The 20,855-nt window shown below is 43.7% G+C and overlaps 1 protein-coding gene across 5 annotated transcripts in view; it reads left to right on the top strand.

The window, feature by feature from the left end:
• Positions 1-20,855, top strand: part of LOC106587054 (low-density lipoprotein receptor-related protein 4) — a 270,120-nt gene that overhangs the window by 208,581 nt on the left and 40,684 nt on the right. For all 5 annotated transcript variants that reach the window (XM_014174939.2, XM_014174937.2, XM_014174938.2 and 2 more), the window contains exons 14-28: positions 651-868; positions 9,341-9,517; positions 9,731-9,856; positions 10,443-10,651; positions 11,064-11,145; positions 11,353-11,458; positions 11,709-11,910; positions 12,075-12,264; positions 12,732-12,863; positions 13,669-13,809; positions 15,603-15,689; positions 15,998-16,169; positions 16,501-16,663; positions 18,567-18,792; positions 19,462-19,765. In XM_014174939.2, the coding sequence (XP_014030414.2) occupies positions 651-868; positions 9,341-9,517; positions 9,731-9,856; positions 10,443-10,651; positions 11,064-11,145; positions 11,353-11,458; positions 11,709-11,910; positions 12,075-12,264; positions 12,732-12,863; positions 13,669-13,809; positions 15,603-15,689; positions 15,998-16,169; positions 16,501-16,663; positions 18,567-18,792; positions 19,462-19,765 (2,535 nt within the window). The remainder of the gene's footprint in view (positions 1-650; positions 869-9,340; positions 9,518-9,730; positions 9,857-10,442; positions 10,652-11,063; positions 11,146-11,352; positions 11,459-11,708; positions 11,911-12,074; positions 12,265-12,731; positions 12,864-13,668; positions 13,810-15,602; positions 15,690-15,997; positions 16,170-16,500; positions 16,664-18,566; positions 18,793-19,461; positions 19,766-20,855) is intronic.

Genomic DNA, 20,855 nt, shown 5'->3' with positions numbered 1-20,855 from the left:
CGAAGGTGGAACCTAAACAAGCAATTACAGGAATTACGTCAAAATAAGGGTGGCATTGCCCTCTGGTGGGCCTCTATTATGCCACAGTGACAGTTTGAAGCTTTAAAACCTCTTCTAGCATCATGGAAAAGTAGGAAACTACTAATTTACTAATTTAGCTCATCAAATAGCTAATTTGTATATGTTAATTGAGAGGATGATTGGTAAATTGGCTATCAATGCTGAGAGCCAAGGAATATAGATTATTAAAAGACAGGAAACGGGATGGCGAACGTGTCAGTGACCTTCATCAGTTCCATTTTAAAGTTATTCAAATGGCTGACATCAAACAGCTGACATCAGTAGTATTTGATAACACAGCTATGAATGACCTAGGTTCAAATAGTATTTTTTTTCTTTCAAATACTTTGAACGTAGTTTGATAAGCCTGCATGAAGTGACAGATGGGCGGGGTTTGCACTTATGGGACTACTGCATTGGTTCCATTGCACCAGGAAAACTTAATATAGCGCAGCTAAATTATTTAAAAGAAAACAAGTACTATTTGATCCCAGGTCTGAATGGTGTTTGTCCTATGATATGTGACCAATCTTTTTGTTGGACAATGACAACCTAACCCTAAGTTTCCCTGACTTTTTCCACCCCATCAGTAAGATCTACTGGACGGACTGGGGTAACACTCCTCGTATCGAGTATGCCAACATGGACGGCTCAAACCGCCGCGTCATCGCCGACACCCACTTGTTCTGGCCCAACGGGCTGACCATCGACTACGCCGGGCACCGTATGTACTGGGTGGACGCCAAGCATCACGTCATCGAAAGAGCTGACCTTGACGGACGGAACCGTAAGGCCGTCATCAGCCAAGGTAAGGACACCAGAGAACCAAACACAGACACACACACAGGCCATGTTTGAAATTGTTCTTGCCTACAGCTTAATAAAAGTGCATACTGTGTACTAATCATATATTGTTTAGTAAAAACATATGCAGTAAGCAATAAATATCAACATACTAGCCTCATCCATACTGCCAAAGCGTCATCTAATGTGCAATTGGGTTGTTACCCGCCATTCATACACACACACTCTCACAATTCCAATCAAACTTTATTTGTAAAAGGTGCCGAATAAAACAGGTGTAGACCTTACCGTGAAATGCTTACTTATAAGCCCTTAACCAGTTCAAGAAAGAATTAAGAAAATATTTACCAAATAAACTAAAATAAAATGTAACACAATAAAATATCAATAACGAGGCTATGTACAGGGTGTACAGGTACCGAGTCAATGTGCGGGGGTACACGTTAGTCGAGGTAATTTGTTTATATAGGTAGGTGTAAAGTGACTATGCATAGATAATAAACAGAGAGTAGCAGCAATGTAAAAACAAATGGGGGGGGGGGTGTCATTTGATTAATTGTTCATCATTCTTATGGCTTGGGGGTAGAAGCTGTTAAGGAGCCTTTTGGTCCTAGACTTGGCACTCCGGTACCGCTTACTGTGCGGTAGCAGAGAGAGCAGTCTATGACTTGGGTGACCGGAATCTGACAATTTTATGGGCTTTCCTCTGACACTGCCTAGAATATAGGTCCTGGATGGCAGGAAGCTTGGCCCCAGTGATGTACTGGGCCGTACGCACTACCCTCTGTAGTGCCTTACGGTCAGATGCCGAGCAGTTGCCATACCAGGTGGAAATGCAACCGGTCAGGATGCTCTTGATAGTGTAGCTGTATAACTTTTTGAGGATCTGGGGACCCATGCCAAAACTTTTCAGTCTCCTGAGGGGGAAAAGTTGTTGTCTTGCCCTCTTCACGACTGTCTTGGTGTGTTTGGACCATGATAGTTCTTGGTGATGTGGACACCAAGGAACTTGAAACTATACCCACTCCACTACAGCCCTGTCGATGTTAATGGGGGCCTGTTCGGCCCACCTTTTCTTGTAGTCCACGATCAGCTCTTTGTCTTGCTCACATTGAGGGATAGGTTCTTGTCCTGGCAACACACTGCCAGGTCTCTGACGACAGATGACAAATGCCTGGATTAGGACCTGCAACACTTCCTGTGTGAGGAAAGGTCGTACTCTACGGATGTTGTACAGTATGAACCTGCAGGAGCAAGTCACTTCTTTGACGTTTGCAGAGAACAACAGGATGTTGTCCAGGGTCACGCCAAAGTTCTTTGCACTCTTGGAGGGGGACACTGTGGAGTTGTCAACTGTGATGGAGAGGACTTGGAGCAAACAGGCCTTCACCGGGAGGAAGAGTAGCTCCGTTTTGTTGAGTTTGAGGTGGTGGGCCAAGCTGAGATCTCTGCCAGGCACGCATAGATGCGTGTCGCCACCTGGGTGTCAGAAGGGGGGTAACGGAAGAGTATTTGAGTGTAATCCGCATAACAATGATAGGAGAGACCATGTGATGATATGAGTAAGCCAAGTGACTTGGTGTATAGAGAAAAGAGGAGAGAGCCTAGAGCTGAGCCCTGCGGGAAACCAGAAGTGAGAGCACTTGGTGCAGAAACAGATCCTCTCCACCTGGTAGGAGCGACTTGCCAGGTAGGATGCAATCCAGGAGTGTGCAGAGCCTGAGATGCCCAACTCTGAGAGAGGAGGATCTGATGGTTCACAGTGTCGAAGGCAGCGGATAGATCTAGGAGAATTTGAACAGAGAAGAGAGTCAGCTTTGGCATAGCAGAGAGCCTCTGTGACACAGAGGAGAGTGATCTCAGTTAAATGAGCCGTCTTGAAGCCTGACTGGTTAGGGTCAAGAAGATCGTTCTGAAAGAGATAACAAGAGAGTTGGTCAGAGACAGCACGCTCAAGTGTTTTGGAAACAAAAGAAAGAATGGATACCGGTCTGTAGTTTGAAGTCAGAGTGGTCAAGTGTTGGTTTCTTAAGGAGGGAAGCGACTGGCCATTTTGAAGTCAGGGGGGACGCAGCCAGTGGTCAGGGATGAGTTGATGAGGGAAGTGGTGAACGAGAGAATATCTCCAGAGATGGTCTGGAGAAGGGAGGAGGGGATCGGCTCAAGTGGGCAGGTTGTTGGGCGGCCGGATATCATTAGTCGCAGGATTTCATCTGGAGAGAGGGGAGAAAGAGGTCAAGGCCTAAGGTAGTTCTGTGTGAGTGGGATCCCTGGGCTCATGAATGAGGAGTGGACGTCGTCAGCCGTCTTTTTTCAAAGTGTTTGACAAAAGTTGTTTGCAAAGAGGATTACGGAGGTTGGAGAAGTGTTTCCCTGGGTTGGAGGCAGAAGCTTGAAATTGATAGTGATAGAAAGTGGCCTTAGCAGATGATGCAGAAAAGAGAAAGTATAGCGGAGTAGGGCGGGCACAATAATCATATAATCGTGTAACTGACAATTATTAACAATAACTGAACTAAAAAACATAAATTGTCATCATTGTGGATAAAATCTTTACAGCCCTGAACAACAATGAATACGCTCTCGGCATCTTTTTGAAATTTATCCAAAGTGTTTCACACGGTTGATCATGAAATATTACTTTCTAAATTGCATAATTACGGTTTTCATGATTATACATATAATTGGCTATATAGTTAAGTTTATGATAGAGATCAATATGTTTATGCAAAGAGCTGTGCATCTACCAGGGCCAAGATATCCTGTGGCGTGCCACATGGTTCAATAATTAGACCTGTTATTTCTAATCTATGTCAATGACCTTGCTGCTGTGTTTTCTACTGTACTTCCCATTTTCTTTGCTGATGATACCAATTTGATTTTATCACACAAGAATTTTATCTCACTAATTAATGAAGTCATATTTTCTGAATGGTTCCAGATAAACAAATTATCTTTAAATATAACAAAATCCAACTTTATTGTATTCACTAGTAAGAATAATACATATTGTAAAAAAAAATGTTTGTGAATTAAATGGAACCAGTCACATCCACTAAATTCCTCTGAGTTCTAATTGATGAAAGTTATCCTGGAAAGATCATATTCAATTTGTCCGATGCAAATTGATAAAATCTGTTGGTATCATCAGAAAGATTAGTGATTTGGTTCATCAAGCTTGCTTCCTAACTTTATACAATAGATTACTTTACCCATATCTTATTTATATAATATTGTCTGGGCCAGTACATATGCCTCCTACCCAATGTTCCCTCAAATTTGTTTCGGCACTGAGCGCAAACTTGAAAGTTGTGAAAATGTTGTGCAAAGTCCTGCGCATGTTTAGTGTGAACACTGAGGTTATACCCACTTTAAGTTACAGTTTTAAGTGGTCAAGTAGGCTACTGTGGCTATTTGATCATAATGTAGGCCTACCAGAATGGCCTACCTTAAAAAACAATGTAGGAAAACGCACCCCGTAACATTTTAACATGAAAATAGCTGTTCTATCATTCAGCCTACAATAGCAGCCAATGTGTCATGTTCAATACCTACATTCCATGAGACTTTTGGAGAAAAAAAACATGCAGGGCTTGACATTAACCTGCTTTATCCACTTGTCCTTCAGACAAGAAGGTGACTGAAAATGTTTGATGGAAGAAACCACTCTACATAATAAAATTCATTATTATTCCCATACCATTATTACAGAGAATCAGACAAATTATGCTACGTTCTGCCTATTGGGTACTTATCTTATTCAAGACCGTGTCAAAATACATCACTTCCCCTTTAAGACATAAAAAAGCTCTTTACCTGACTAGCTTTTCAAAGATGGCTAGAAATGCACACATTTTGTGCTCTTGTTGGAAGCAACCACTCCCAAATTGTTGACTAGAAATTAGCAATAACTCGGGTAATAACTCACTCACTAGCAAAGAATATGAACATGTGGCTACATGCAGCTCTCACTGATCTCAAAACAAGCGCATCTATTCATGACCGCTCATACTGTAGCCTAAACACAGTCCAGTTCAAAGTGAATTGTACAGATCCATATATGGCAATGGCTATTTGCATATAGGCCTACTGTAGCTCTGATTGGTTATGACACACTGGTCTGTGTAGAGTATGGGCCTGAGTCTTGCCTGTCAGTGCAGTAGAATCCTATTCCAATGCACTCTGCCTACAAGAAAATCGCTTGCACAGTTAGTTTTGTATACGAAATCTTGCGTAGATCATTTTATTTTGGTATATTACATTGAAAGTGGCTAATATTGCATAGATTCGATAACAATTCCCACAGTAGAGCGAAGTTGAAGTGAAGTTGAATCTCGAAGTTGAATCTCGTGCCTGCTCTGTGCAGGCTCATATTTCTTCTGCGCCCACGCACGCACACAGCTTAGAGGGAACATTGCTCCTACCTACACAAATTACTCCTCTGCACCTTTGTTAAAAAAACTCTATATCTTGTCTATTTACGACATTAAAGTACACCAATTATGCACTTTTATCTACAAATAGTCATACCTCCCAGACAGTTTACCTAAAACCTTCAATGGATTATTCCAGGTTAATTCTGAAAACCATCTATATAACGCACGACACTTCATCCTCCCCACTGCCACATCTCACATAGTCAATTCTCTATCAGATATAGAGGTACCATACTCTGGGATTCTTATCTTCACATTGCCAAAACATCATCATCCCTCAATAACTAACTTCAAGTAAAGTCTGGAGGTCAGCCTGATGAACAAAACTACTTAGTCATCTCCTCCATACAGCATAACTCTCACACACTCACATGCACACACACATTTAAACAAAACAAACATATATATGTATATATATATTTTTTTTCTTCTCATGATTACTATCAATTAATTTACACATTTATAATTAGTTTTAACAAACCTTGTTTTTTTTTTACTTATGTATTGTATATAGTTTTTTTTTGGTGGGGTGGTTTTCATATAAGCCCTTGGGCTTCCAACCACACCTGCACACACATTATTTAAAAATAAAAATCTGTATTGCTGTCTATCACTTGTTTTCTTTGGTGGAAATAAATAAATACAAAAATAAATGAGCAATCAGATAGTTCAAACAGCAATGATATAGATGAGGAAAACTAGTGCTCCTCTGTCATACCTTGTGGGGAAGAGTGTGCGTGGTATGATCGTTAAATTGCACAAAAAAACAGCACACTCACATCCACACAGCAATGAATGCATAAATATTGTGACTTGGAACCAAGGGTGTGGGTGATTGTGCGTGCTAGTGTGTGTGTGAGACCGTGGGAGATATGACATTATGACAAGTGCAGATCAGTGTTCGGTGGATCATCACCACTCCTGACACACTTCACCCACCACCCTCCCCCCCCGGCCTGCTGATTGGGCCTAGCGTTGCTGGCTCACCCAATCTGGAAATCAAAGCTGAGCTGCCCTCTGTTTATGGGGAGAGCGGGAGCCATGAGCTTCGTCCCAAATGGCACCATATTCCCTATATAGGGCACCCTAATTCCCCCATAGGAATCTGGTCAAAAGTAGTGGACAATGTAGGGAATAGGGTGTGATTTGGGACACAGCCATTAGCTTCGCCACAGCCACAATTCCGCTTGGTATTCCAACTGGGCAGAGAGAATTCCAGCTCTGCAGAGGCAAATCAAACAGTCTTGAAGCGGTGTAGAACAGCACTCGGTCGTAACAAAGGGAGACAGGAGTGGAGGTCCTCCTCAGTGTCCATCTAAAAACAGAGGTGATAGATCAGCCCTAGCCTCGATGCCCGTCTGCCTGCATGCTTTACAGAACAAGCCACGGCCACACTGACTCACTGTACCTAATAAACTGGTCGGCGAGTTTATTATGTACTCCAAATGGAAAAGGTTACGACCCCTGGTGTAGCCTATTACCGGCAACATCAGGAGCTTAATGGCAGAATCTGCAAAGGCCAGCAGTAGCTGAAGGAGGAGGGTCGGAAACAGTTTTTTTTTTTTCTGGTTAGGCTATCTTGATCTCTGGCTCCCTCTTGAGTCATTTGTCTGTCTTAATTATTTAATCACATTAGAATAGGAAAAATGAGTGACCTAAGCAACTTTGAGCGTGGTATGATCGTCGGTGCAAGGCGCGCTGGATCCAGTATCTCAGAAACAGCCGCCCTCCTGGGCATTTCACGCTCGACAGTGTCTAGAGTTTACTGAGAATGGTGCAACAAACAAAAAACTTCCGTCAAACAGCTTGTGATGAGGGGGGTCGAAGGACTATGGCAATAATCGTGCACGCTAACAGGCGAGCCACAAACTGACAAATAATGGTGCAGTACACCAGTGGTGTGCAGCACGGCATCACGGAACGCACAACTCGTCGATCCTTGTCATGGATGGGCTATTACAGCGAATGACCACACCTGGTTCAACTCCTATCAGCTACAAACAAGAAGAAGTGGCTTTAGTGGAGGGGAGAATAGAAGGAATGTCTTTTAGGAGAGGAAAAGGAGGGTTGCCCACTGCCCTGTGTGAGTGTTTGATTAGAAGAGGAGGGGTGCGTGAGGGGTGATAGGGGGAGGAGGACAGGGGTGTAGAGGGTACCTGTCCAGCCCTGTGTGAGCAGCCTTTATTGATGTGTGCTCTCGGGATAAAAACCTGTAATTGCCCTGTACCTCCACTAGGCCCTCTGTTTGCTCAGACAACAGGCAGAACAAATGGGACGTGTGCCTGTGTGTGCCTGTGTGTGCCTGTGTGTGCCTGTGTGTGCCTGTGTGTGCCTGTGTGTGTGTGCCTGTGTGTGTGCCTGTGTGTGTTTGTGCACACATGCATGCCTTTTTTTGTGTGCATGTGTGCATCTCTGTGTGTGTGGTCGTTTGAGAAACATTTGGAGACATGCCAGTCCTTTGTCATGGTATTTGGTGAGTGATGTGGGTGACACCCTTATCCTCTGAGCACACCTGTGCACCTTCGGGGGCGAGGTGGGGGTGGGCAGTAAAGAAGACAATAGGAGAGGGGCGTATAGCGAGGGATGTTGTGGGGACAGAGAGGGATGAAAATGTGGGGTTTTTTGGAGGGTGGGGGGTGAAAAGGAGGTAGGGGAGAGACAGAGAAAGAGACAATAGAGCGAGTGAGGGAGATAAGGAGAAGAGTGGGGACAGAGAGGGGAGAGGTTACATGTGGGTGGAGGGTAGACCCCCATGGAAGATTCCCTGTTGCCTTACAGCTGCTGGCCCAGCTGTCCCTTAGACCAGAGACAGAAAAGAGAGAGTAGGCCCACATACCACCAGTGTTCCTGCTAGCTGCCCTTGAAAGAGAGAGGAGAGCGTCAACCCAACTCTGACTCCCCTTCACACTCATGTCTAACCATGTGTCTCCTTGAAGATAACATCAGTAACACACACACCAAGTATCATCTTACACACACCTGGAGACCTAAAGAAAAATATATACAGATGGAGAAACAGGAGAGAAAGCGAAAAATACCAATCTTTCCCTGAAGCTAATGTTATTTTGTTTTTTTCTGAGGGGTATGATACTTTAAGTATGTATCTGAATATTCGTTTACATTAAGAGTTAGGTAATATCTTATCCTCTCTCCCCAGGTTTGGTCTTTCACCACTCTTCAGTTACACCCCACTGTAAAACCCTGGTATAAAATACTAGACCTGTGTAAGACCTTTATGGCAGCAAGCTCACCACAAACTGTGCACCACCAACAGAAATAAACAAGGGGAAAAACGATGTTCTTTCCATCCATCAGTTGAGCGTATTAAGAATTCTCTGAGGTTCTCTGTGCTTCGCCAAAAATGTAGGCAATCTGGCCAATAGGGCCACTTCAGCTGGGCTAATGAATGAATAGAGGGACAATGGTATGGAAGTGTTCCACATATGTTCTACACCAAAGACTGTGGCCCTATTTAAACGACCAAATCATTGTTCCCTTCCTTCCTTTCTTTGATCAATCCCTCCCTCCTTTCTTCAAGTAGTCAAACAGGGACTTCTTCTCAGAAGAAATCTATAGAGCTAGCACTAAACTCCCAAAGCTTATGTCATTAGCGAGTGGCTAATAAGAAACAGGCTAACTCCAACCAGCTCTGATTAAGGCTGAATACAATAGGGGACACAATTGAAAAGACAACAACATTAACTCGTCCTCATTTAATGGTGTGAGGAATCAGATCTTGTCCAACTTTGTGCTATTTTGCTTTGAACATAATTGTTCCTTTACTCCAGATTGGTTTTATTTGGTGTTTTGTTTTAGTTTGTGGAGGAACTGTTTAGGGATTTGTGTGTGGCTGTGTGTTGATTTAGTTGCTGCTCCAATGGGTGCTTGTTGTTTGAAATCATGTAACCCCCCCTCATTCTATACCACTTGGTCTAATTCCTTTAAAGGGTCAATGAGAATGTTCCAATGTTGTTCTTGTGTTTCAGTAATAAAGACAACATATGCTTCTTTAAATACACTGTCTAACTCTCTCCATCCAGGCTTGCCCCATCCATTTGCCATCACGGTATTTGAGGATAGCCTTTACTGGACAGACTGGCACACCAAGAGCATCAACAGTGCCAACAAGTTCACGGGCAAGAACCAGGAGATAATCAGAAACAAGCTGCACTTCCCCATGGATATACACACACTGCACCCGCAGAGACAGCCCGCAGGTCAGTCAGACACAAACACACACTGATACGCATGCATGAACGCACATCCAATCTAATACACACACATGCTCCTTCGTGCACATACAAACGCACTCACACACACATACAAACACACACACACACCACCCACAGATGCACTCTGTTAGTCAGTAACACACCTGCACACTCACTCACAGAGTGCTTTTAACCTCTCCCCCCTCCCCTCTTCTCCAGGTGGGCGTAACCGATGTGGGACCAACAACGGGGGCTGCAGCCACCTCTGTCTCCCTGGCAACAAGACCTATACATGCGACTGCCCCACGGGCTTCAAGAAAGTGGACCAGCATAACTGTGCCCTGAGTGAGTATACTTACTGGCCTACAAGAACACGCTCTAGGTAGAATGCTAGAATATTTGTTTACATTTCAATGTGATTATTTAGAGTTGTAAATATTTTTGTGTCCATTTAGGCATATCTTTATTCTAAATATAAACTCAATGTTTGCTAATTACATTTTCAGTCCAGTTAGCTAATGTTAAAGTGCAACTCCACCACTTTTAAAACTAATTTTCATTATCCCCAGCACAATACCAGTGTCTACATATGTGAAAATTGCATATTTTTGTGTTTTATAGAAAAAAATAAAGTTAAAACATTGCTAGAAGCTCGTTAAAGGTTTTGAAAATCACAGTTTTTCTTACTTTTAATCCTACCCTGTGAAGTCACAGAGTAGCATTTTTAGGACCTTTCTTCTTACCTAGCTGTTTTCACATATGTAGACACTGGTTTGGTGCTGGAGATAATGAATATGAGGTTGAAAGGTGGCAAAATTGCCCTTTAGTAGCATGTGTTAGTTTAGTTAGGTTCCTTGGTGTGTGTTGTGTGTTGTGATGACCCCGTTGTTAAACCTAGAGCACTGACAGAAGACCTTTGGTCTTTGATCAGGTCTTGACAAGTTCCTGCTTTTTGCCCGAAGGACGGACATCCGACGAATCAGCTTCGACACCGAGGACATGTCGGATGATGTCATCCCGCTGGCCGACGTACGCAACGCCGTGGCACTGGACTGGCACGCCGAGGAGGGCTTCATCTATTGGACGGACGTCACCACCGACTCCATCAACCGGGCCCAATGGGACGGCTCAAGGCAGGAGGTCAGTTCTTCCCAATATTATTTCCCATATTAGTTAGTCATTTAGCAGATGCTCTTATCTAGAGCCACTTGTTGTACAATGGAAGGTGCATTCAACTAAAGTAAGTGAGACAACCACCCATCAAGATCATTACAAGTAAAATAGCTAGTAATAGAGAAGAAAACAGTAATAGTGGTGGATGTTTGGTCTAATCCTTGGTAAGATACAATTGTTTGGGGGAATCGTTTTAGCTGATGAGATCAGAGTATTGAGAAAAGTCCCTTGCACTTTACTTTTAACCAAATGTCGCCACCTATTGATGAGAGTCTGGTATCACAGTTCATTTTACAGCTGTTTGACTTTGTCGCTATGGGGGAGTATTTCAATTAAGTTACTGTACTGTATTGAAATTAGTTGTTATTGTGTGTGTCAGGTGGTGGTGGACACCAGTTTGGAAAGTCCAGCCGGTCTGGCTATTGACTGGGTGACCAACAAACTTTACTGGACCGACGCAGGTAAGAAACCTTAACTGTTCCCGTGTTCTAGATTTAAATTACTAAAGGGTAGTGGTACAAACTGAAGTTTGTACCACTGTGTATCATGTCAGCTATAGACTAACAGGAAGTCTTTATTGACCAGTCTTTATTGAGTAATTTGTTGTACAAACAATAATTAATTGTGTGAGTGTATGCGTGCTTGTGTGTGTGCGTGTGTGAGATCAGGTACAGATCGTATCGAGGTATCTAATGCAGACGGCAGCATGCGTACCGTTCTGATCTGGGAGAATCTTGACCGACCCAGGGACATCGTGGTTGACCCAATTGGAGGGTGAGTCAGAGGTCAAGGGTCAATATCAGGCGTCAGATGTCCAATGACACCTCTGAAAGTAGTTTACAGAGTAGCGTGTAAACACACCTTTTTTTCCAGCAGTCCAATAGTGTCCTCCCAAAAAGTTAGCACTGCATGGACTTTGTTGTTTACCACAGACACCTAATCTGAACATACAGTGTACAGATGAATTGTGCATACCACATACATGTACAGGTTACTGATGCATGATTTTCCCTGAGTACCATAGATATATGTACTGGACAGACTGGGGTGTGAGTCCTAAGATAGAGCAGGCAGGGATGGACGCATCCAGCCGTATCGTCATCATCTCTTCCAACTTGACATGGCCTAACGGACTGGCAATTGACTACCAAACACAGCGCCTGTACTGGGCCGACGCCGGGATGAAGACCATCGAGTTTGGCAACTTTGACGGCTCAGACAGACAGGTGAGGTGGTCTTGAAGGGATAGTCTTTACAAGTTTTAGCTTATTTTCAACCTATTTTTGTATGTTGGATGGGTATTTAATCAAGTGAGACTTTTTACTCTGTGAATCAGAAGACTGGCTAATATTTTTATTCCCCCGCCCCTCTCCCCTCCATTGGTGTCCAGGTGTTGATTGGCAGTCAGTTGCCCCACCCCTTTGGGCTGACTCTGCATGAGGAGAAGCTCTATTGGACAGACTGGCAGTCCAAGAGCATCCAGTGTGCCAACAAAATGACTGGCCTGGGACGACAGACACTCGCCGAAAACCTGGAGAACCTCATGGATATTCATATGTTCCACCGCTACCGCACCACCGGTGTGTGTGTGTGTGTGCGTGTGTGTGCGTGCGTGTGCATGTGTGTACGTGCCCTGTTGGCCCTCTGAGTATTTTTTTACAAGATACTAGACCTCCACCCACAACACCAGGTCCAGTGTCCCCCCCTGTCACTAGCGGGATTAGGGGCCAGGTAAACTGATCCTAGATACGTGGTTCAGAGGGCAAAAAGCACCTGGGGCTCATACCAGGCTGAAGCAGCACTGATAAGTAGGGATGTCAAACGTTCAGCCTGCTGCACAGACCCCATGGCCATGGAGGCTCTAGTCTGGGGCGCCCGGTTAAATTGTGTTTGAGATCATTTTTAAACTCTCAACTGTTAATTGAATGAGACATATATGTCATTGTTGCAATAGTTTGTAAGTGGGCTACATATACTATCATCTTACGTTTTCATGTTGAATAATTATATATTGCTTTCTCTCCCCCCTCTGTCCCTCACTCTCTAGTACGGACACCTTGTGCGGTGAATAATGGGGGCTGCAGTCACCTGTGTCTGTTGGCTCCACCGACAAAAGGCTCCAGCTGTACCTGTCCTACTGGCATCAACCTTCAGCTGGACGGAAAGACCTGCACACACGGTAGCATAGCATCAATATAATATTATTATACTACCAATATCCATTGTACAACAACCCATGGTGCATTGTATGTTTTGGTGCCTCCGGGGCACTTTAGACACCTGATTGAGGACCTTATTACTGATGAATTTGTTTATGTTTTATGACCTTGTTCTGTTTCTGTTGCATTTTGTATTTTCTGAAATTCAGGGCTCTTTAAAAGAGACCTTGGTCTCAGTATGACTACCTGGTAAAATAAAGGTTAAAAAAAACAAGAACAAAAACAACACTATACCATATATCTCATCACCTTAAACAATTAACTACAGAGATATTGATGTAAATAAACAGTGTCTTCCAAGATACCACAAGTAGATTGATAACAATGGTTGATTAATATTAAAAAAATATTATCTCATCTTGATTTAAAGGAGAGAAAAAAAACATAGTTTAGTATTTTGTTCATTAGTACGCTGTTGATATGGTCCCAACAAGTGTGCATGTCAGCAGTAAAGTTTTCAAGATGGAGCACTTTCAGTAAAAATCTTACTGTGATAATAATGTGTTTTGCATTATCGTAACACTCTTTTCTTTGTACTGTCTATCTTGAAAACGTTACTGCTGACATTCCTTTAATTACTACCTTCACCATCAAGACCCAAGCTGCGATACAGTATTTACAGCCCGTTGATTGTTAAAGAATATCACTTACAAATGTATCATAAGCTTAGTTCAACTGTATAACCTCATCATATTCCAAAATATAAGGTGGTTTTATTCCATAACCTGTACTCTCCATACTGACAGTGCTGTGTCTTGGTTGTAGGGATGAGTAGTTTCCTGATCTTTGCACGGCGGACTGATATCAGGATGGTTTCTCTGGACATCCCCTACTTTGCTGATGTGGTGCTGGCTGTCAACAGATCCATGAAAAACACCATCGCCATCGGAGTGGACCCTAAAGAGGGTGTGTATGTGTGTGCGTCTGTGCGTGTGTTTCAGCTTTTCTGTAATCTCAGTGTGGTATGAACAGGAAAATGAGGAAGGTCTGCACTTAGGTTTTGCAGTAAAAATAAATAAAATGTATTCAATCTTTCAGACTAGACGTTTCGCCCGAAAGGGCTTCGTCATCAGTGTCCTTTGACAAAAAAGTGTCATTTTTTAATTGTGATCTGAATGTGCACCAGTGGTGGTCGGTGCCATTTAAGATGAGGGAGCAAAATATTTTTTCAATGAGCACGGCCTTATTTCTATTACAGCATATTGGATGACTGTCATTCATATTTCATTCATCCAGCTCAATTTAACATCATAGGTTAAGGCTACTACATGATACAAAAATGTTACCAATAGCCATCATGAGGTTTCTACAACGTATCCTACGAATAAAGTTTACCACACATAGGTCGAGATAAATGTTTTAGTAATCAAGGTGACAGACAGTGAATGACGCATTCAATACTGCCTTGCACACTCTTCCCTACATCTAGCTGATCTAGGGTGTAATCATTTGTCCAGCAGTTGCAAACGAGAGTTTCTATTGGACAAATTCAGGTATGTTGATCCCCGTTTCGTTCTGTTTGCTTCTGTTTAAGAAACATTTTTCAACAGAATCGGCAGAAGGAATACACCCCTGATCACCCGCACACACAGTTCACTTTCATAGCAGCCACATACAAACAGCATGATCACTTTGCTCGTTGTAAAGTTCTTTCTCTCATTTACGCTGTCTTCCTGTCTCCTTTTCCCTTCACTTGTGGACTTCATTGCACAACACATTAGTTGTCTGTGACCAGGCGAAAAAACCTTTCCAAGCCAAACCTTCATACCATTAACGCTAATCGGTACACACAGTCTACATCGTTGTCACCATATTAGCTAATGTCATAGTCAACATAGAACTAACGCGTTAGTAAACCTGCTACAATCACGCAGTTTAGCAGTTATGCTGGCGAGCCCCGGTTGCAATACATTTATAAAACCAAAAGCTTATCTTGATTTGGAAGAGTTCCAGTGTTGGATAACCATATCCAGCAAGCTAACATAGCATCCCTCTCTGTTTGAGCCGGGTGTTTGAGTAGGCTAAACTAGCTAGCTGCATTCATTAGCTGAGAAAGTGAAAAAAAATACAACAAAATATAGCTAGCTCGCTTCTCCTTCATTTATGAAGAAATATATTTGTTCTCTAATCCTTTGATTGGCTGGACAACATGTCGGTTCGTGCTGCAAGAGCTCTGATAGGTTCATGGGCGTCCTCCAGAAGTTGTCATAATTACTGTGTAAGTCTATGGAAGGGGGTGAGAACCATGAGCCTCCTAGATTTGGAATTGAAGTCAGTGTTCCCAGAGGAGGACGGAATCTACTGTAGCTGTCCTCCGGCTAAACCATGGTACTACCCCAGAGAGTACTATTGAGGCTACTGTAGACCTTCATTGCAAAGCAGTGTGTTTTAAATTATTATTAAAACTATTAATTATTAAAACTATTAATTAAAAACTCTACTAACAATATTCACGTCACTGGTGACGTAAATATAGTTAGTATACTTTTATCTATAATGGATGACTTTTTAATGCTTCACTATTTCAATTTTTATGAACTTCATTGAGGAGGATGATCCTCCCCTTCCTCCTCTGAAGGAGGAACAGTGACTAACAGTATGTCCTCTGAAGGAGGAACAGTGAAGGAGGAACAGTGACTAACAGTGACTAACAGTATGTCTTTTAACCTTGATGTGTGTGTGTCTACTGCCCCCTGCAGGTAAAGTGTACTGGTCAGACAGCACACTGAAGAAGGTGAGTAGAGCTAACATCAATGGGACGGCTCATGAGGATATCATCGCTACAGGTGAGGGAAATAATCAATGAACTTTATTTCATAAATCAAAACATACAGTATCTGAATCATATTACAGATAGACAAAAAAAGACACTAGCCTAGTACTATCTGCTGTATTACAGAGGAATATTCATCTATATTGTAAAACAAATTACCTGTAGCACTGAAATATTTCAGCTTCTATTCTTCTACATACCCTTATCTCCTTTCTCTCACACTTCCTCTAATCCTCACTTCTCCCTAACTTTCTCATTCGCTCCTTTCTTCCACTCTTTATTTATTTATTTTCCTTCCTCTTGTTTTCTCTCGCTCTCCAGGTCTGATGACCACTGATGGTCTGGCGGTGGATGCGGTGGGTCGAAAGATCTACTGGACTGACACCGGAACGAACCGGATCGAGGTGGCCAACCTGGACGGCTCCATGAGGAAGGTTCTGATCTGGCAGAACCTGGACAGCCCGCGAGCCATCGCCCTCTACCACGAGATGGGGTAAGGAGTTAGAGTTTGGCTAACAGGTACACTGTGCACAGCAGTGTGTTTAGCTCAAAGTGCTGATATTGCACTTGTTCTTAAATTAAAATGTAATTTTTACTATCAATGTACTGAATAATCATATGCAGACTGTTAGTTCTTGTGAGAGAGTTAGTTCCTGTGTGTTTTAGGTATTTTTGTTTGCAGGTCAATAAAAGTTGACCCGTCGTGAATTACACCCCATGAATTTACTTTCTAAACAGCCTAGATTGGGAAATAGTTAGCCCTCCTTTGTCAGTCTTCTAACGACTTCCAGTGCGACATTCATTTCTCTCTCTCTCTCCTCCAGGTATATGTACTGGACAGACTGGGGGGAGCATGCTAAGCTGGAGCGGTCAGCGATGGATGGCTCGGACCGTTTGGTTCTGATCAGTAACAACCTAGGCTGGCCTAACGGACTGGCCGTTGACAGTGCCGGCTCACAGCTACTGTGGGCTGACGCGCACACAGAGGTCAGTCACCCTGTCCGAAAAGCTAAAGCAAGAGGTCAACCAATCCTGAGAGCTACAGAGTGCAGGCTTTTGTTCCACAGCTGGGTCATGTTTAAAGTAGGACACACCATAGCAAAAGCATTTTGCCACTGAAATGACAATCTGTGTTCTTATTGGAGAAGAAGAATGGAGAATCTTCATTGAAATTGTTTTTAAAATCCAGGACTACAGTGGGGGAAAAAAGTATTTGATCCCCTGCTGATTTTGTATGTTTGCCCACTGACAAAGAAAGGATCAGTCTATAATATTAATGGTAGGTTTATTTGAACAGTGAGAGACAGAATAACAACAAAAATATCCAGAAAAACGCATGTCAGAAATGTTATAAATAGTTTTTTTTTTAATTTGCATTTTAATGAGGGAAATAAGTATTTGACCCCCTCTCAATCAGAAAGATTTCTGGCTCCCAGGTGTCTTTTATATAGGTAACGAGCTGAGATTTGGAGCACACTCTTAAAGGGAGTGCTCCTAACCGCAGCTTGCTACCTGTAAAAAAGACACCTGTCCACAGAAGCAATCAATCAATCAATCAGATTCCAAACTCTCCACCATGGCCAAGACCAAAGAGCTCTCCAAGGATGTCAGGGACAAGATTGTAGACCTACACAAGGCTGGAATGGGCTACAAGACCATCGCCAAGCAGCTTGGTGAGAAGGTGACAACATTTGGTGCGATTATTCGCAAATGGAAGAAACACAAAATAACTGTCAATATCCCTCGGCCTAGGGCTCCATGCAAGATCTCACCTCGTGGAGTTGCAATGATCATGAGAACGGTGAGGATTCAGCCCAGAACTACACGGGAGGATCTTGTCAATGATCTCAAGGCAGCTGGGACCATAGTCACCAAGAAAACAATTGGTAACACACTACGCCGTGAAGGACTGAAATCCTGCAGCGCCCGCAGGGTCCCCCTGCTCAAGAAAGCACATATACATGCCCGTCTGAAGTTTGCCAATGAACATCTGAATGACTCAGAGGACAACTGGGTGAAAGTGTGGTGGTCAGATGAGACCAAAATGGAGCTCTTTGGCATCAACTCAACTCGCTGTGTTTGGAGGAGGAGGAATGCTGCCTATGACCCCAAGAACACCATCTCCACCGTCAAACATGGAGGTGGAAACATTGTGCTTTGGGGGTGTTTTTCTGCTAAGGGGACAGGACAACTTCACCGCATCAAAGGGACGATGGACGGGGCCATGTACCGTCAAATCTTGGGTGAGAACCTCCTTCCCTCAGCCAGGGCATTGAAAATGGGTCGTGGATGGGTATTCCGGCATGACAATGACCCAAAACACACGGCCAAGGCAACAAAGGAGTGGCTCAAGAAGAAGCACATTAAGGTCCTGGAGTGGCCTAGCCAGTCTCCAGACCTTAATCCCGTAGAAAATCTGTGGAGGGAGCTGAAGGTTCGAGTTGCCAAACGTCAGCCTGGAAACCTTAACCTTAATGACTTGGAGAAGATCTGCAAAGAGGAGTGGGACAAAATCCCTCCTGAGATGTGTGCAAACCTGGTGGCCAACTACAAGAAACGTCTGACCTCTGATTGCCAACAAGGGTTTTGCCACCAAGTACTAAGTCATGTTTTGCAGAGGGGTCAAATACTTATTTCCCTCATTAAAATGCAAATAATTTTATAACATTTTTGACATGTGTTTTTCTGGATTTATTTGTTGTTATTCTGTCTCTCACTGTTCAAATAAACCTACCATTAAAATTATGGACTGATCATTTCTTTGTAAGTGGGCAAACGTACAAAATCAGCAGGGGATCAAATACTTTTTTCCCCCCACTGTAGGCTTATTCTGTGTCTGGAAAACCGGCCTATTGAGTCAGTGAATTAACAAAGTTTTTCCCTCCCGTAGCGCATCGAGGCGGCAGACCTGAACGGGCAGAACCGCCATACCCTGGTATCCCCGGTTCAGCACCCGTACGGTCTGACCCTACTAGGACCACACATCTACTGGACTGACTGGCAGAGCCGCAGCATACAGCGGGCTGACAAAACCACCGGCGCCAACACCATCACCGTACGCAGCAACCTGCCCGGGCTCATGGACATACAGGCCGTGGATAGAGAGAAGCCACTGAGTGAGTGTATCAATGGCACACTGGCCTCGGAACAGCAGAGAGGAAGGTGTGGTATCCTGTGGCCTTCCCTGTGGCTCAGTTGGTAGAGCATGGTGTTTGCAACGCCAGCATGGTGTGCGAAACGCCAGGGTTGTGGGTTCTATTCCCACGGGGGGCCAGTACAAAAAAATATATAAAAATAAAAAAATGCATGAAATGAAATGTATGCATTCGCTACTGTAAGTCACTCTGGATAAGAGCGTCTGCTAAATGACTTAAATGTAAATGAGTGAGTAGGGGTTTGCATTGGTTTAACCTCGTCCCCAGGCTATTGTGAATGTCGCATAAAAGCCTGGTACGTCAACCATTCAAAGTTGGCCTTAGTGGGAGTGACCTTACTTGTGATCATTTCATTTTAGAAAATCACACACTGCAAAAAATCTGGGAAGGTTGTTTGGTTGGTGTGTGTTTGGAATTGCGTGGCACTTACAAGTTTTCTATCCTCCCATTGTCCCCTGTATTTATATTTATTGTTAGTCTTCCCTCTCTCACTTCACTTTCAATGGAATCAGTTGCCTATATGTAATGAAAGCCATAAATATGCTGCTGCTACCCCTATTTGTGTTCCTGCAACAAATGTTTGACTTGGTTTGCTTCTTTCTCTCTCTTACACCCCACCCCCCCCCCCAGGTTTCAATAAGTGTGGTAGAAGGAACGGGGGCTGTAGTCACCTGTGTCTGCCCCGCCCCAACGGTACTTCCTGTGCCTGTCCCACCGGCATCCTCCTCAAGGGGGACGCCAGGTCATGTGACGACTCCCCCGAGACCTACCTGCTCTTCTCCAACCGGGTCAGCGTTCGACGCATCTCCCTGGACACAAATGACCACACGGACGTGCATGTGCCCGTGCCTGAGCTGCACAACGTCATCTCACTGGACTATGACAGCGTGGACGGGAAGCTGTACTACACTGATGTCAGCCTTGACGTTATCAGGTATGCTAAAAAGACACGCTCACACACAATATACACTGAGTGTACAAAACATTAGGAACACCTTCCTAATATTGAGTTGCACCTCCTTTTGCCCTCAGAACAGCCTCAATTCATTGAGGCATGGACTCTACAAGGTGTCAAATGCATTCCACAGGGATGCTGGCCTAATGCTTCCCACAGTTGTGTCAAGTTGGCTGGTAGTGGATCTCTACACCAAATAGATTGTTACATCTCATCCCACGGATGCTCAATTGGATTGAGATCTGGTGACTGGGCAGGCCACTGCAGTAAGCTGAATTCACTGTCATGTTTGTGGAACCATTCCTGGACAATCCTAGCCTTGTGGCAAAGGGCAAACATCTATTTGCAGATGGATACACAGCTGCCATGAAGGGATGTACCTGATTGGCAATGATGTTCAGATATCCTGTGGCATTCAAACGTAGCTCCGCTTTTATCAAGGGACCCAATGTGTGCCATGAAAACACACCCCACACCACCACCTCCAGCCTGGAATGTTGAAAAGCAGCATGATGGAGGCATATACTCATGTGGTTTTCCAAATACCCTAGTCCTCCCATCAGTGTGAAATAACAGGAACCGGGATTCATCAGACCAGGCAATGTTTTTTCAACTCTCCAGTGTTTTTGTCCCTTAGCCCACTACAACCGCACTTTCTTGTTTTTTGCTGAAAGAAGTGGAACTCTGCAAGGTCATTGGCTGCCATACCCAATTCGTGTCAAGGTACAACGAGTTGTGCATTATTTGATGGGTCTTTGGGGACCAATGTTGTACTGGACTGATAGTTGACTAACTGTAGTCCATCTGAAAGAAGTGGAACTCTGCAAGGTCATTGGCTGCCATACCCAATTCGTGTCAAGGTACAACGAGTTGTGCATTATTTGATGGGTCTTTGGGGACCAATGTTGTACTGGACTGATAGTTGACTAACTGTAGTCCATCTGAAAGAAGTGGAACTCTGCAAGGTCTTTGGCTGCCATACCCAATTCGTGTCAAGGTACAACAAGTTGTGTATTATTTGATGGGTCTTTGGGGACCAATGTTGTACTGGACTGTCAGTTGACTAACT

Source organism: Salmo salar, chromosome ssa26, assembly GCF_905237065.1.
Source record: "Salmo salar chromosome ssa26, Ssal_v3.1, whole genome shotgun sequence".
In the NCBI taxonomy this organism is placed as follows: domain Eukaryota; kingdom Metazoa; phylum Chordata; class Actinopteri; order Salmoniformes; family Salmonidae; genus Salmo; species Salmo salar.
This window is presented reverse-complemented; position numbering and strand designations above follow the sequence as displayed.